The sequence below is a fragment of the Camellia sinensis genome, chromosome 3 (assembly GCF_055761805.1).
Source record: "Camellia sinensis isolate YWXY chromosome 3, ASM5576180v1, whole genome shotgun sequence".
In the NCBI taxonomy this organism is placed as follows: Eukaryota; Viridiplantae; Streptophyta; class Magnoliopsida; order Ericales; family Theaceae; genus Camellia; species Camellia sinensis.
Window position 1 is genome coordinate 216,271,401 of NC_138963.1, and position 18,600 is coordinate 216,290,000.

Here is an 18,600-nt window from a genome sequence, read left to right on the forward strand (position 1 = left end):
CCAAATATAAAAATATTGGTCACAAAAATAATTTTGTCACTAAATAATATTAAAATATTAAAAATTATTGATGACGAAAATATATTCGTCATTAATAATCTTATAATTGGTGATCAATTTTTTCCTCACTAAAAGTTTCAAAATTTTGACACCCCCGAAAAAATTAGTGAAAAAATCTTTGGTGACAAAAAAAATATAAATAATAACGAAAAATCATTTCATCACCTAATTTTTTTATTATGTATTTAGATTGGTGATGAAATTTTATTTTTGCCTCTAAAAATGGCATATTTGGAGACGAAATATTATTTTCGTCATTAAAAGGTACGTATTTCGTGACAATTTATTTTCGTCATTAATTTTTGTCTCTAAAGACTATTTTTGTTGTAATGCATTGTGCTACTTTTCATTGAAGAAAGTGTTTTTCATGATAGCATACTTCAGAACTCATGTGACAGCAAATAATACAGTTTTCCACAACATAAATTAGAAATCACGAATAACATCTTATATTTGTAAGTGACTCTTGGCAGTGAGTATTATTGGCAAACTATTATCTGTTTGACTAGGGTAGGGCTGCAAGTGAACCAAACTGCTCATGAATAGTTGCAGCTCGACTTCTTTGAAGCTTGTCTGTATGTATAAATGAACCAAACTCTAGCTAATCATACCTGTGTGATTACAGGGGCAGGTTTCACATTGTGCTTGAAATCTAGATCAACTTCTAATGCGCTATTCTTTGGCCTTTTTGCAGCAGTTACCTTTCTTCAAATGCCTAGTCAATAATTAGGAATTCACTTCACAGAAAAGGTGATACGCTGCTGAGATCCATATGAATGGATATTGCAAAGAGAGATGAACGAAAGAGACAGAGAGAGAAAAGAGATGAGAGAAGAGATAGATGAGTGAGAGACACAGAGAGAGAGAGAGAGACAGATAGACAGAAAGAAATGAGTGATGAGTGAGAGAGAGAAAGACAAGAGAGAGAGGAAGATGAAAAAATAGGTGAAAAGATATAGACAAAGAGAGAGGGAGAGAAAAAAAGAGCGAAAAGAGATAAACGAGAGAGAGACAGAGAGAGATGAGCGAGAGAGATAACGAGAAGAGAGACAGAGAGAGATAAGAGAGATAGACAGAGAGAAAGAGAGACAGACAGACAGACAAACAGACAGAGAAGAGTGATGAGTGAGAGTGAGAGAGAGAGAGAGAGAAGAGAGACAGAGACAGAGAGATAGAAAGATGAAAAAATGGGTGAAAAAGTTCCGTGTCTAAAGCCTCATTTTCTAGTAGTGAGTCATCTCTATCATTCATGGGTAGAATAGAGGCGCGGATTTGGGAATTGTATATTTTATATAAAAATCAAATTGAAATATTTTATACAATCACACCTATTTAGGGAGTGTGATTAAAAAGTAGTAATGTATATATAATCACACTTTAATTAAAATGTGTGATTAAAAAATATATATATAATCACACTTTTTAAGTGTGATTAAAAAGTAGTAGTATATATATAATCACACTTTAATTAGAAAGTGTGATTGAAAAATATATAAATAATCACACTTTAATTAGAATGTGTGGTTAAAAAATATCTATATAATCACACTTATTTAAAAAGTGTGATTAAAAAGTAGTAGTGTATATATAATCACACTTTAATTAGAAGGTGTGATTAAAAAATATATAAATAATCACACTTTAATTAGAATGTGTGGTTAAAAAATATCTATATAATCACACCTATTTAAAAAGTGTGATTAAAAAGTAGTAGTGTATATATAATCACACTTTAATTAGAAGGTGCGATTAAAAAATATATAAATAATCACACTTTAATTAGAATGTGTGGTTAAAAAATATCTATATAATCACACCTATTTAAAAAGTGTGATTAAAAAGTAGTAGTGTATATATAATCACACTTTAATTAGAAGGTGCGATTAAAAAATATATAAATAATCACACTTTAATTAGAATGTGTGGTTAAAAAATATCTATATAATCACACCTATTTAAAAAGTGTGATTAAAAAGTAGTAGTATATATATAATCACACTTTAATTAGAAGGTGTGATTAAAAAATATATAAATAATCACACTTTAATTAGAATGTGTGATTAAAAAATATATATATAATCACACTTGTTTAAAAAGTGTGATTAAAAAGTAGTAGTGTATATATAATCACACTTTAATTAGAAGGTGTGATTAAAAATATATATATATAATCACACTTAATTGAAAAGTGACATAAAAAATAAATATTATCACACTCAATCAAATTAAGTGTGATTAAAATATCAATCTAATTTTTTTTATCACACTTCCAATAAAAGTGAGATCTTTTTTTTTGTCAAAGTGTGATCTTTAACTATTTTTGTAGTAGTGAAAGTCGACATAACAATTTATCATTCCAAATCACTTGAAATTATTGTTAAGAAATAACTTGAGTTGATATCATACATGCATATCAAACGCATCAACTAAAAATAATGAATTAACAAAATAAATTAATCATGCACGATCCTATCACTTGCATCATGAAATAAAAGGATTCTCAACTCATAAATAAAATCCAACGCATTTAAACTTTAAACTTCAAAATGACAAAACATACCTTCATTTAATAAGTTTGATTTGTACATAAATAAACAAATTAAATATGCATTAAAATGCTCTTGTGAATATATATATATATATATATATATATATATATATATATATATATATATTTTCCGACTCAAGTGCAGAAACAATTCAAGACTATGAATCCATATTGTAATAAAAATAAAATTAGTTTGTAAAACTAATATTTTACTCTAGAAACAAATTCTTCCATGTATACTCACGATGAACTATGATAAAGTCAAAATAATTAACACCTTTTCACAAAGGGTTCAAAAGTAAGTGGTCTACCAAACGAAACCATAAGTTACTTACAAAATTAACAGATTGTGACCGAGTCACAAAGTTACATGATTGATTAACAAAATTAATTTTCTAGTTACTAAAACCAGAAAATAAATTACAATACAAAATAATTTTATTTTCTTTGTTACTAAAACTAGTAAAATAAAATACCGAAATAATGTCTGATTACAAAAATTAGAAAACCAAGCCACAAATTAATTTTCTAGTTACTTAAACCAGAAAATAAATTGTAACACAAAATCATTTTATTTTTCTTGTTACTAAAACTAGAAAATACTGTAATTTTATTTTCCTTATTACTGAAACTAGAAAATAAAATATCACAAAACTATCTGATTACAAAAATCAGAACAAACACAAAATAATTTTATTTTCTTTGTTACTAAAATTAGAAAAATAAAATACCAAAATAATTTTCTGTAACACCAAATAATATTCTGCAATTGTTAATGACACCAGTATATTACTACCAGTTGTCAAAAAAAAAAACAGTATATTACTACTATCTGTCAAATAGCATAAATTACTATTTGTTTTTCCAACCAGAATATTAGTTTGAAAACACAGAAAATTAAATACAATGAAGATAACAAAAAGGACTCTGTCTTAAGATTGTTGGACAATCTTCACTGTATTTAAAAGAGTTAATTCTATTGTGTACACAACAACAATTAGAATTTAAAGAAATAAAGAAAATGAGAGAATTTGTTTGATTACAAAAATCAAACTCGAAATAAAAATAAATAAATAAAAACAGATTTTATTTTGTTACAAAAACAAAATTTAAATCTGATTTTAATAAATAAAAACAACACTGAAAATAAATTAAATAACTTACTTGATTTAATTTGTTCGAATTATTTTCTGATCAAGTCCAGTGTTTGACACTGTGTCCTTAAGACAGATTCGTCCTCTCCATGGTGCTTTCAGAATTTGGACGTCTATCTCCCAAGATGAAATGATCTACCACAAACAATAGCAGCACTACAAATTGTTTGCCTTACGAACACACTAAGTGTTTACACTCTTTCTTTTAGAAATAAAACGCAACAAAATGAAGAATAGAATAAGCAGAGGTGAAATTTCTGAATTTAATAACATCAAATGAGGGTGGTCCTATTTATAGATGTAAAGGTGGCTCTTGGTTTTAAATTGAACAGGTATGATACCTGTTGGTTTTGAATTCAAACAGATAGCAAAAAACGGGAAGGGCCCTGTTTGGGTGTGCACTAATTCCTTAGTATTGAGCCGAACAAGCCCAACCCAACCACACACCACGCACCTGCGCCTAGGCCCGGCCCAGCCCGCCCGACCGGACGGACGGCGGCGTGCGTGGTGATTTTTGGGTCCAATGGGTCTAGCCCATTTTGCCCATAACCTCTCCCTTTAAAACACTTGGGTACCCCTTGGGGCACACCCCAAGTACCAAACCCATGCCTTCTAAACCCTTTCAAAACTTCCCACCAAATCAATGTGGGATAAGCCAATTTACAACCTTAAGGAATTTTCACCAAAACTCCATTTCCATGGAGCACACTTTGGCTTCAATTTCCCATTCACTCGGTAATGGTTTTGAGCAACCAAATATACCACGTGAATCACAACGCGACATAGAACGCGTTACCATTTTGACCCGAGAAAATCGATGCACGGGGCCCACCTAAAAAATAGACCGAACTTAGGAAAAAATTCTGGTTTATTTCAGAATTTTATAACCATTTCCAACAGTGAAAACATAAAATAACTTATTGTTCAACAATTGAAAAAGTAATTCAAGCAATAAATCGAAACTTTAGAGATTCCTCGAGAATATCATTGTTGTGTAGGTTTTTTCTCCTATGAGTTGTGATTATATAAAATAAATGTAGGAAATGCAATATAATTTTATATATAGAATCACTATAAAATTTAAACAACAAATCCATAATATAGAATAATATGGAATTGGTATTGGGTATAGATTAATGCACGAAAAAAATAAGAAGAAAAAAAGAGAGGCAATTTAGCATTAAAACAAATTTTAATACCCTTGAAAGAACTAAGAAGAAAAATGTGAAATGCAAAATTGGTATTGGATTTGTAAATTATGAAAAATAAATATTTGTCAAATAGAGTTTATATAAAATAGATAAAATTAGTATAATTTTAATTAAGTTTGAATTTGTGTAGAACTTTATATGTAAGTAAGAGAATACTCTCTTAGAAAAAAGTAAACGCTTAAATGTGCCACTTAAATATAAGAAAAATACTACTTTTAATAATAATATATATATATATATATATATGATAACGTTGATAATTCAATTATTATCCATAGAATATATATATATATATATATATATATTTATAATCGTTTAATATTCTCAATTATATCACATATGACATTTTTTTTTTTAAAAAGACTTATCTATTCTATTATAAAGATTGTCACCAAGAGAAAGGAAATTGGTTATCTCCTTTTTTTTTATTTTTCATTTTTTATTTTTTATTTTTATAATGACTGAATATCTGAATTAATTTACTCATACCTTAACTAATCTCAATAATCATACAAAGAATCCCTCTACATAGATCCAACAAATCTTGAGTAGCTACCGTAAGCATAACCCCCAAAAATTTCATTTAGGGTTGGTTTGGGAAGTGGGTTGACTTTTTAGCTATTTTAGTCTGGGCTAAAAAGCTTGGTTTAGGAAGGGCTTTTTGACTTTTCGATTTTTTTGACTTTTTTTGTGAGAGAAGAGTGTAATGATTATGGGTTGGATGTGATGTTTTGTTTGTTATGACTAAAATAGCCTATTTTATCTTTTATGACTAAAATAGCTAAAAAAACCCACAATCTATCTTTCCAAACGAAGCCTTAACGTGTGTTGTAATTTTTTATTCGTCACACATGACTAGGGGTGTGCATAATACCGCCGAAACCACCGAAACCGCCAAAACCGCACCAAACCGCACCGCCAAGGCAAATTCGTTATTATTTGTCAATCGAACCGCCGGTTTTTTGTAAGAAAAATGGCAAATTCTAGTGACACTTTTATCAATCCGCCGGTTTCTATTTTTCTTCCAAACCGCACCGACCCGCACCGCTATTAAATCATGTTTTATAGGATTTTAAAAATTCTTTTTTATTTAAGTTTGCTTATTGTTCTATACCTTAGAATATAGTATTACATTACTGCTCGAGGGGAATTTTATGTATTGTATTTGATCATTGTAGCTTCCATAGATGCTTGTAATGAACTAATGGCATAGTCGTTGATATTATCATGTTGTTGCTACACTTGCTGCATCAGAAGAAAGTTTCGCAAGATGCTTAACATCACGATATCTCTCGTCTTTTTTTTACTCTTTGATTTAAATTTTGTAATTTGAATTATATTTTTTATAAACCGCCAATCCGCCCGAACCGCCAAGGCAAATCCGCCATTATTTGCCAACCGAACCGCCGGTTTTTTATAAGAAAAATGACAAATTCTAATGACACTTTTATCAATCCGCCACCCGCCATACGGTTTCTATTTTTCTCTCAAACCACACCGACCCGCACCACGCACACCCCTACACATGACATTGACATTCAAGATATTTACAATTTTCCTACTAGATCTTCCAGCTTGGGCCTATACAGTGGTGGACAGAGGGGGCTGGTGCGCCCGTAGTTTATCATGAACCCACTGTGATGGTCCTAATCGTACGTTTTATAAGCCTCTGCATTCATGTCATTTACAAAAAGAAATTTAAATTAATTTGATAATTATAATCACATATTTTATTATATTTATTTTTAAAAAATAAACAATAAATATAATTTTAAAATTATATTATTTTTTAAAATAAATATAATGAAAATATATAACTATAATTATCAGATCAAATTATTATTATTATTTTTTGCATTCCACAAAATAATTTACGTACATAAATTTATAAGATAAACAAGTGAAGCTACCTGTCCAAATAATTGATTGAAGGTATTTTATTTATTTATTATTTATTGAAGAGAAGCCATACCCATATAGAGATATGAATAATTTCCTTTTTTTTGGATTTCTTAGGGATGCTTGGGCTAATTTAGCGCGCACGTCAATTAATTTTCACTCGTGATAGGAGTTTGTCACTGGTCACGACATGTTGCAACTACCAAAACTCTAACCGGGAAGTAGACCCAGAACTAAATAATTTCCTTTTCTATAACAAACAAAATGAGCATTATGTTTAAGATGTTTAGCTAAGTTAGCAAAAGTCTTTACTCATGTGGCCCACTGAATGCAATAAGCGGGTGGATTAATCCAACTTTCTTATCATCAAATATAAAATAGCGGATTTAATATATTTTATTTTCTATGTGAAATTCTCTCACTTTTAGTGACTTGTGATAAAAAAAATACTATTATTATACACATTAATTATTATATCAATTAATATATTAATATATATTATAACAATATAATTTTAAAATTAAGAATCTCATTCATTATATAAATTATAAGTATTCATCTATAGCACATCAGCTATTGTAGCATGCTCCATGAATGACATACGGATTCTACAAATGTGCAAGCTGTTAAATGCTCCATAAATGACATACGGATTCTACCACTTCCAGCTGTGAAGTCATACTACCATCTATAAAAATAAAAATAAAAAAATTGAAAAGATAAAAACAATTTTGATCAAAATAAAGTGTCATAAATTTCAATCGGGGTGTTTGGTGGGATTTTTTTTAACCAACATATAGCTTCTAACTTTTAAAAAGTTATTTTGGACTGTTTGGTTAAACTTATTTGGTTAAACTTATTTCAAACAGTTTCTGATTCTGAGAAGCTGTCCACTCCTTGCTTCTGATTGTCAATTTCTGGTATGGATATGTTGATTCACGGTTATACTCTTAGATTTTTTTATTTTTTATTTTTTTAAAGATAGAAAAAGACTCAAATGGATTATAGAATATTATTATTATTATTTATGAGAAATGTAGACAAATAGTGAATAATAAAAAATAAAAGTTAATTGAAAAAACTACTTCATAACTTATTTAACAAACACTACTCAACAATTTAAATCTATAATCCAACAGCTACACCAAACAAATTAACAGTTTCTGATTAAAATCATAATTTATAATCTAAAATCTGTTCTAACAATTACACCAAACATAACCAATACATAACTCAACGTTTAACTGAAAGTACTTCAAAACAAATTAAATGAAAACACAAAAAACAAAAAAGAAAAAACAAAAATTCCGTAGACAGTTCAAAGGAAAAGTCAGTAGTAGTCAGCTGAAAGAATATCAACTAATAATAATCACAAGTATGAACCATCAACTCCAATTTATATAAAGGTTAAATTACCCTGACACCCCTAAAATTTCTATTCAATAAAATTCTCCTGAATAGCTAATGTCATGTTTTAAATTTTTTTAAAAGGTAAATTATATTTACCTTCTCTGAGGTTTCTGACAAATACAGGGACTTCCCCTGTGGTTTGAATAATTACAGTAACACCCCTTACTTTACCTAACATTGTCAAGTTTCCCCAATTCCGTCTATTTTGCCCAAACGACGTTAGTATCCAATAGATAATGACCATGTGACCCTTGCTTTTTCTTGCAAAAAGACCAAAAAGCCCTTTGTTCACAAAATCCCTAATCAATACATTCACAATACAAATCGAATTGTTCAGAGAAAGAAAAGAGAGAGGGAGGCGATCGTCGTGAACCGATCGTCGATTGTGAAGAAGACGAAAAAGCTTGAGGTTTTGAACCGATCGCCGTTGCCAGTACACAATGTAAAAGAGTTTCATCGGTGAGAAGTTGCTGTTACGGCTTCCAGGTAAGACTTCGAACTCTGTAAGCTTCGAATAGTGTTTTAAAATGTGTGTTGATGATTTTCGAATATTTTTTTCCATCTTTTTTCTTATAAATTTGTTTGTATTCTGTGTTTGATTTGATGAAATGTATGTGAAAATGGTTTACTTCGAAAATATATATTTAGAGTTTATATTTTATTTGCAAAATTTCTGACTGGAAAAAAGGAATTTGTTGAATATTACTATAATAATAGTGTAATGTAGGGATTTAATATAAATTTCTGATTTTTTTTATTTTATTTATGAGATGTATGTTTAAGGCTTTTATTTGATTTGCAATGTTTAGGGCTTTTATTTGATTTGCAATGTTGAGGGCTTTTATTTGATTTGCAAAATTTCTGATTCGAATACAGGGAATTTGTTGAAAATTTATGAATTTATGATTTTCTGGGTGTTATTCAGGAGATGTATGTTTAGAATGAATTTCTGATTTGTTGGGTTTTACTTATGATTGTTTAATATTAGTATAATTATAGTGTAATTTACGGATTTCTTCATGTTTGCATATTTTCTTCAGTTAATTGTTGAGTACTGAGTTAATTTTTACGTCATTTTTCTTCTTTTTCTTGTCAATTTGTCATTGTATGGGCTTGCTTATTTTATTTTATAATTGGTACATCATTATGATTACCGTATGGCTGCATTTCCTTATTTTGATTTAATCATCAACTACAAAGGAAAAGTGAGAAGAGTGTTTGATGTGGACCCAAATATGTATTGCTACATTGATGCCTTGAAGGATGTAACTGCAACAGCCCTGTCTCACATTTCTTGTAGTGAAGCAATAGCAATCACATTGCATTGTGATATGCCTGGTACTGACAGAAGGAGATTAGTAGAAAATGATCTTGATGTGCTAGACATGTTTTATGTGCAAGGAAGGAGTAAAACAATTAACTTGTATGTAAACATAGAATATTCTATTGGAATGAGTGATGGTGGACATAAAAGCAATGTTGGAAATGAACATCATGGAGTAGATGCTGTAGATGTAGAGCAAGACTACCATACTATAGATGTAGATGAAGAGTACCATCAGGACAATGTTTATGGGTTTAGTGATGAGGATAGGGATTAGAATGCAACTGCTGATGATGAAAACCAATCAGATGCCAATGAGATTTTGAGTGATGATGATAATGAGTGCTCAAGTGATGATGCTGAACTTAGTGATTACCAATCTGGTGATGATGAAGTGCCATATTCTAGTACTGATGATGATTATGATGATGAAGCAGACTGTCTAGATGATGAAGAGATGAGGTTTCCAGGCATGAAGTATGATGGTACCTACAATGGGAAAGAGCCATATATGAATCAAGATGGAGAAGTTGTGTTGGAAGAAGGGATGATTTTTCCAGAAGTGAATACTTTTAGGGCTACATTAAGGGACTATACAGTGCAAACTGGTTTTAAGATAGTAAGAGACAAAAATGAGAAGTCTAGAGTAACAGCCCATTGTGCTGCTGAGGGCTGCCCTTGGAGAATTCATGCATCTCCACTTCCAGATGGGATCACCTACAAGATTAAAACCTTAGTACCTACTCACACATGTAGCAGGATGAACACAAACACTGAAGCTACATCAGTTTGGATTGCTAAAAAAATGGTTGAAAGTTTTAAGGACAATCCACACATGGGCTTAGATACCATGCAAATGAAACTGAATAAAATGTTTGGGATTGAGGCTTCAAGAATGCAACTGTATAGAGCCAAAAGGAGGTGCAAGGAGGAGCTGGAGGGTGATCATGGGAGCCAATATGTGTTGTTGCCAACATATGCTAGTCAAATCAACAAAACAAACCCTGGCAGCTTGGTTGTCATAAATTATGACATACCTTCTACCCCAGTCTCAGAAGATGGAGAACAACCAGACCCTACCATTCCTCAATATCCATTGTTCCAAAGAATTTTCATATCATTTGATGCAATGAAAGCAGGGTTCATTAATGGATGTAGGCCATTCATAGGGGTAGATGGGTGTCACTTGAAGGGTCCCTATGGTGGTGTTTTAATTTCAGCAGTTGCCTTGGATGGAAATAATGGCTTGTTTCCATTGGCATTGGCAATAGTAGAGGGTGAATGCAAGGACAGTTGGTCTTTTTTCTTGCACAACTTGAGAACAATCATAGAAGATGCACTACCTTCTAGACCATGGACCATCATGTCTGATCAACAAAATGTACTTTACTGACATATTCAACAACTACTTTACTTACATAATTACAAATGATTTTTTAATTTTAAACTTGTAATGCTTAGTAATGTTTCATTGTTTTTATATGCAGGGCCTTGATAAGATTGTGAGTGACATTATACCGGAGGCAACTCATAGAAGATGTTGTATGCACCTATATAACAATTTCAGAGCCAAATTTCCGGGTTTAATTTTGAGGAAGCAATTTTGGAGAGCAGCAAGGGCTTACAATCAGATGGAGTATGATAAGGCTATGCAAGCCATTAAGGACCTGAACAATGATGCTTGCATTTGGTTGCAGAAGGTTTCAGTTGAAGGAAGGTCTAGGCATGCATTTGATGGTAGGATTAGAAGTGATCACATCACAAATAACATGACAGAGTCCTTCAACAATTGGTTAGGAAATTTGAGAACTCAGCCAATTTTAACTATGTTAGAGGGCATAAGGTGCAAGTTGATGGGTAAGTTTCAGATGAGGTACCAAAAGGCAATGCAATGGAAATCTAATGTCACATTGAATGTGAAGAAACAGCTTGAGGTCACACAGAAATGGTCAAGGACTTGCACAGTGGAGTATGCAGGAGGCAATGAGTATGAGGTGAAGGATAATGAGGGGGTTAATCACATTGTCCATATTGGGGCAATGACTTGTGTATGTAGACAGTGGGAAATATCTGGTCTTCCATGCAAGCATGCTGTGGCTGCAATTTCTCACAGTAGGTTAAACATAGAAGATTTTGTCCACCCCTACTATTCTAAGGCAACTTACTTGAGAGCCAATGGTGGAATGATACATCCCATCTTACACCATAGCATGTGGACACTTATACCTGGGGACCCTTTACAACCCCCATCACTGAAAAGATTGCCAGGAAGGCCAAGGACTTCAAGAAAGAGGGCTACTCATGAGCCACCAGCTGGAACAAGTCAGACCAAAAGGTCTAGTACCTTGAGATGCAAATGGTGCATGCAATTTGGACACAACAAGAGAACTTGCCAAAGAGGTCCAGTCAGGGGTGAAGCATTTGCTGCTGGTAGGGGCAGTGGCAAAATTGATGGCACATCCAGTGGTAGAGGCAGTGGCAAAATTGATGGCACATCCAGTGGTAGAGGCAGTGCCAAAACTGCTGGTAGGGGCAGTAGCAGATCTGTGAGTAGGGGCAGAGGTAGAGACAATTCAAGTGGGAGAGGTAGTTCAGCTAAGAGGGGCAATGCAAGTGGTAGAGGCAACTCAAGTGGGAGGGACAGTTCAGCTGGGAGGGGAAATACAACTACAAGAGGAAGTTCAGCTGGGAAGGGAAGTTCAAGTGGGAGAGGCAAGGGCAAGGCCAACCATGCACAAGTGAGAGGCAAGGGCAAGGCCAACCATGCACAAGTGAGAGGCAAGGGCAAGGCCAACCATGCACAAGTGAGTTTTTTGTATTTGTTTTGCCTTTTCATTTGTGATTTTTATTTGTTTTCTATCAATTTATGATATTGATATGCATATTTATTACCTTACTTTGGTTTTCAATTTAGGATATTCCAAGAGGGACCCCCCCAATGCCTGCTGAATGTGTGACACAGGTCACACAACATCATGTTAGTTATGAACTTACTTATGAAGTTACAATGAAATTAGCTAAGTTGTTGATATTTGTTTGTTTGTGACACAGGTCAGACAACATCAATTTATTTGTTTGTTTGTTTGTTTGACTTTTTTTGCAGATGACTTAGCTAAGTTGTTGATATTTTGGGTACAAGGATTAACATAGGTTGAAGGTATAAAATATATGTTGCTTGACTGTATAGTTAGTGAGGATCATGTTCCACTTTTTTGTATTTTTGTAGTGGACATGCAATGCTAAGAATAACAATATGATGATGTGGCCATTTTTGTTTTTTTGTAGTGGCCATGAAGTATTTTATAACTGATGATGTAACTGAACATATCTGATAGGAATGATGTAAGTAAACTACTTGAACATATTTTACAACAATCATGATGTAATTAAACAGGTGCATATTTATGGAATGGTTTTACTTGTTGTTTAGATTATGTTTACAGGTCATTATGTTATTCAAATGAGATGTGCATATTTACATAATGCTGAAATAACTTCATTATATTTATATATGGTCCATTACAAAACATATTGCATTACAAACATAAGGTCTATTACCAAATATTACAAAACCTTACATAAGGGCCATTACAAAAGGGCCATTACAAGGCCATTACAAAACAGTATTACAGGGCCATTACAAAACAGTAGGTGAATCATTACCATTACATTTTTAGAGCAACCATTAGGGAAATCAAACACATCACAAAATTCATGATCATTATCATCTTTATAAACCCCATGTTTGCTTCAAGTACTTGCATCCTTGTTTGCATAGCCCCCATTTGGTTCATTAAATTCGTTGCAGGACTTTCTTCTTCATAGGATAAAGTGTGTCTGTTAACAGTTGTTTGAGTGTCTTCCATCATCATTTCTCCTCCAATAGATGAGTTTACTGGTTTGCACCACTCCCAGAATCCGCATTTCCCATTTGGGCATAAGTAATACAATTTGCCTCTGTTTTTTTCAGATTCAGTGACTTTAGTTGTTGCTTTGCTCCCACAGTAACAGATCTTGCTTCTATATTTCATCACCCCTCCTCCATTACTTGATGATGATATATCCATCCAGTGAACCTACATTCATGAAATGTGAGAGTTTTAATGCATTTTCAGGACATATATTGATGGGACATACCTGTGTTTGTGTTTCATTTCTCAATAATGGATCATAGTTATAATGCATTTTCAGGACATATATTCATGGGACATACTTGTGTTTGTGCTTCATTTCTCAATAATGGATCATAGTTATAATGCATTTTCAGATGCAAATTTTTTTTTTTTTAAATAGTTAATGTGGCTGGGAACATATGTGTTATGCTTGTGCTTCATTTCTCAATAATGGGCATAGTTATAATGCATTTTCATATGCAATTTTTTTTTTTTAAATAGTTATTGTGACTGGGAACATACCTGTGTTTGTGCTTGGCCCTTTCTTCTTTTTGTTGTTCTTTAGTTTTGGTTGCCTCTCTAAATTTTTCTCTTCCACTTGGATTTACTGAAGTGAAGCTGGAGAGACCATTTGCTATATATAGATGGGTTGAGGGTATTATAGGCATTTTATTGTTTACATTTGATGACATAGGCAGGGTCTGTTAGGGGTTTAAACGACTGTCAACTTTTGGGGGAAACTTGACAATGTCAGGTAAAGTAGGGGGTGTTACTGTAATTATTCAAACCACATGGGAGGTCCCTGTATTTGTCAGAAACCTCAGGGGAGGTAAATGTAATTTACCCTTTTTTAAATAATTATTTTGTCATTTTACATTTTTTTTTCTTATTATCATGACTGCATTCTATAACTTTTTATCATTAAATTTTATCTGAACATATTTTTATTAAATGATGGTATACAAACATAAAATTTATATAAATTTTTCAAATACAATGACATAGCTTAATGGTGACCTTTCGCTTTAAAACAAAACATCCATAACTATGATTTATATTTACAACAATATCACTATCACAATATTTTTATAATATTTTTTTTATAAATATTTATATATGAATAGAATTTTTTATTTCGACCATAATTTTTCTTTCTCGTCTATTTACCCACGTCTATTACAGTATTACTAAATATTGTTATTCACATTTATTACAGTATTTTTTTGAATTTTTTGTATTTTTATATATATTTTTATATTTGGTGAATTTAAAAAAAATTATAAAATATTATATTTCTTAAGTATATCTAGATTAGGTGTATCTAAAAAATAAAAAAAATTTACTTAAAATATTAAAAAAATTAGTAAAAATAAAAAAATGTGAAAAATAAAGAAATTTAATTTTTTGTGTGAATTAAACCAAATAAAATGATTGTTATTTATCTTGAAATGACATAAATAAAATATTAATATTATTTTATTATTTTATATGTATAAAAGTTAAGAAATAAATATATCATTTTAAATTAGTAAAAAATAAATATAATTTTTTAAACGTTAAGAAGAATTTGTATTAAATAGAAATATATTGGTGTTAGTGTAATTTACCCTCATATAAGGCCAAGTTTGGCAAGTTCAGAATAAGTCAAAAAGTCAAAAAATTACTCAAAAGGTTAAAAAGTTAACACTATTCACTAAAAGTCAACAATTACGGCTGCACAACTCCAAATTCCAATTTTCTCTTACAAACTAATTTTTATAATTTTTTATTACACATTTTTTCATAAAAATTTAAAAAGTTAACCCAAACATTTATATTTTTTTCTTCAATTTTTTAATTCAAAAAGATAAAAAATACACTTATTTAGAACACTCCAAACAACCCTGATATGATCGGAATTAGTCGCATCGCACGTGGCTGGACTTGACATTGATTTCACGGACCATCTGTGAAATCAGTAGTCACCATATGTAATTGTCGAACCGAATTGTTGTCCACGTTTCAAAACCCAATTCTGATTTTCCGCCAAGTATGCACACACAATCTAGGTCTTCTCTTTCTCTGTGTGTGACCCACCCTCCTCCTCCCTCCTCTACCCCCACCATCACCATCACTCTCTTTCCTCCCTTTTAAGGTTATTTCCATGTCTCTCTCTCACAGTTAGAGAGAGAAAGTGAAAGAAAAAAAAGCAACAGTGTGTAGAGAGAGAAAGCGGTGCTACTAGAGAGAGAGAGAGTGTGTGTGTGCGCGTTGCAGACATGGGTGCTCTTGCTCCTGTCTGTCCTTGGATTCCTGAAGACGACTTCTTGCTCAAGAACGCCGTGGAGGTAATTTCTTGCATTCGACATCAATGCGTTTCCTTTTGGAGAATTTGTGTAAATATTGTTGCTCTGTTACAATACCCAATTTTCCGAATTCGGGTTTGAGGATTTTTATTTTCTGAATTTGGGTTGTATAAGTTGTTCTGCTTCGCTAAATAACAGAATAAATTCGACATTTTGATGTGTTTTACTTGTATTGTTCATGTTGATTGTTTTTTGCTTGAATTTCTGTTTATCAAAACTTGTGATTATTGAGTTCCATAAGGGCCTGAAGCTTGAGTTTGGCGTTTTCCAAACGTTTTCTGGTCTGAGTCTGACAGATATTTAATGAGGATGTATGGAAATTTCTGTGTAAAGAATTGTTGTGTTTGACTAATTTTAAATTGGGTCAATTACAATTCAGTGTAGGTTTTTAAAAATAATTTCAGATAAGTGATAAACTTCATGAACAGTAATAATTAAAAATTTAAACCTTTCCATTTGTAATTATTATTATTTTTTTTTTTGAAAATCGACAACAAAATTTATTAAAGAAGAAAGTTTGGAGGACAAGAAGTCCTCATACAGTGAAAAGGAACCTAATCAAAATAAAAAACAGCCAACAAAAATAAGAGAAAACAAGCAAACCTAATCACTAGGGGTTGCAAACAGCAACCCAGTCCCTAGAAATCAAGAAAAGTGAAATTTCCTTAAAAGGAGGAGACACAAAAGTCCAAAAAGATGCCAAAAATCCAGCCCTATCCGACAAAGAATCTGCATTAGCCTCCTTTCCGTCAAAGATCTGTGAATTTCTCTCCAGCCATATAATCCAGAAAATAGCACAAACAATACAAGACCACAATGTCTTGGCTCTCTTAGAGCCGCCGAACCCATCAAACTTAACAAGAAGCATATGTTTGCAATCCCGTGGAACAACCCATTTAACATCACACAAGCCAAATAGGCGCTGTCATAACTGAATAGCCACCGAGTAATGAAAAAAGAGATGATCTGCTGATTCCGAACTCCTCTTGTACATCACGCACCGTTGAGGGCAAAGATAGTGATATGGCCTTCTTTGCAAAAGGTCATTGCTCATGACACCTCTATTAGCCTCCTTTCCATCAAAGATCCGTGAATTTCTCTCGAGCCATATAATCTAGAAAATAGCACAAACAATACAAGACCACAATGTCTTGGCTCTCTTAGAGCCGCTGAACCCATCAAACTTAACAAGAAGCATATGTTTGCAATCCCGTGGAGCAACCCATTTAACATCACACAAGCCAAATAGGCGCTGTCATAACTGAATAGCCATCGAGCAATGAAAAAAGAGATGATCTTCTAATTCCGAACTCCTCTTGTACATCACACACCGTTGAGGGCAAAGATAGTGATATGGCCTTCTCCTTTGCAAAAGGTCATTGCTCACGACACCTCTATGAGCTAAGGACCACATGAAAAATTTCACTTTATGAGGAACACTCGTTTTCCAGATTTTCATATGAAGAGAAAACAAAGGAACGGAGGACTTATCAATGAGATTGTCGAACAAGGATTTACAAAAGAAGACCCCTGAAGAGCTGATATTCCATACCCTTTTATCGGGAGATAACGCTATGGAAACCCCACCAATCAATGTCAACAAAGATGTCAACTCAAAAGACTCCCTATCACTTAGATTCCTAAGGAAATTGAAATTTCAAGATATTGGTGCCACATGAGAACATGTCATCGACGCAATTGAAACATTTCGAGCATGAACCAATCGATATAAAAGTGGAAAAGCTTTGTCAAAAGATGAATCCCCACCCAAACATCCTCCCAAAATCGTATACTAGCCCCATCACCCACTTTCATAGAGAAAAACCGAGACACAATTGGAAACAAACGAGAGATATACTGGTCCCATCACCACTGAATTGTAAATTTCCCTTTTAAATTTTGGGTTTTGGAATGTTTATCTGATTATAAGATTCCCTTAACTGATTGCTAGGATTTATACTTTTTGTAGTTTAGGACAAAATGGTAGCTTCATCTGTATTTGTCTTCCGCGTGTTGAGAGTGTGAGGCAGGAGCAGGATTGTTGGATTGTCGTCTCTTGTATATCTTGGAGGGGTTTAAAGTTTATCTGATGGATTGTCGTCGCCTGTATGTCTTGGGGTGTTTTTTTAAGTGTATCAGTATCTTCATTGATTGGCATTTTGCGAAGATACATTATATTTTGGAATGTCATTTAGGAGGTTTCTTTAATGTTTGTGTCAGTTTATGGAGTTGGGGTGTCGATTTGAAATCAAAATGGCATGGATTTGGAAATCAAATTGATATAGTTGGAATTGGGTTCAAGAGGAGGACACATTTATACCTAGAGCAGGGTGGATAGGCCAAACACTCTAAACTGATTACCCATTTTAAATTTACCAAGTGTACTAATCATCCACAAGATATGCCAATCAAACATATGATAATCATCCACACAATATTGTAGCAATAAAGTAGAAAAGCAACACAACAATCTGCGTGAAAAATTACTGGGAATAATGATCCTCACTGATAAAAACTATGGGCCAGTGGGCCTCCCTGCTGAAAGAAACAATCTACTAAATTTAAGTACAAGACTGAATAAAAGGACCTACAAACTCAATCTTGGATGCGTTTAGCCTTGACTGCTACTCTCCAAGCTTGCAAGCTCGAACTCCAGTCATTAGTTGCTTGGATATTCTACAAGATTGTTATATTGATATTTGATTCTGTTACAATTGATTGATTATATAGATGTAGGTTAGGTGGTGGTAGGTGAG

At 32.5% G+C, this 18,600-nt stretch overlaps 1 protein-coding gene and 1 long non-coding RNA gene across 5 annotated transcripts in view; both read left to right on the forward strand.

Moving 5' to 3' along the window:
• Positions 1-12,113: 12,113 nt before the first annotated feature.
• LOC145820880 (uncharacterized) lies at positions 12,114-13,040 on the forward strand. Of its 2 annotated transcripts, none has more exons than XR_014362924.1 (3): positions 12,114-12,377; positions 12,521-12,583; positions 12,710-13,040. It is a non-coding gene; the product is annotated as an uncharacterized LOC145820880 (long non-coding RNA). The 2 variants fall into 2 exon arrangements; XR_014362923.1 differs by having other exon boundaries at positions 12,114-12,344.
• A 2,387-nt stretch (positions 13,041-15,427) lies between these two features.
• LOC114263055 (uncharacterized) overlaps positions 15,428-18,600 on the forward strand; it is a 16,682-nt gene continuing 13,509 nt past the window's right edge. For all 3 annotated transcript variants that reach the window (XR_014362925.1, XM_082917524.1, XM_082917525.1), the window contains exon 1: positions 15,428-15,826. Coding sequence is in view for 2 of the 3 variants with exons in the window: in XM_082917524.1 (XP_082773650.1) it covers positions 15,758-15,826 (69 nt within the window). In the remaining variant the exon portion in view is untranslated. The remainder of the gene's footprint in view (positions 15,827-18,600) is intronic.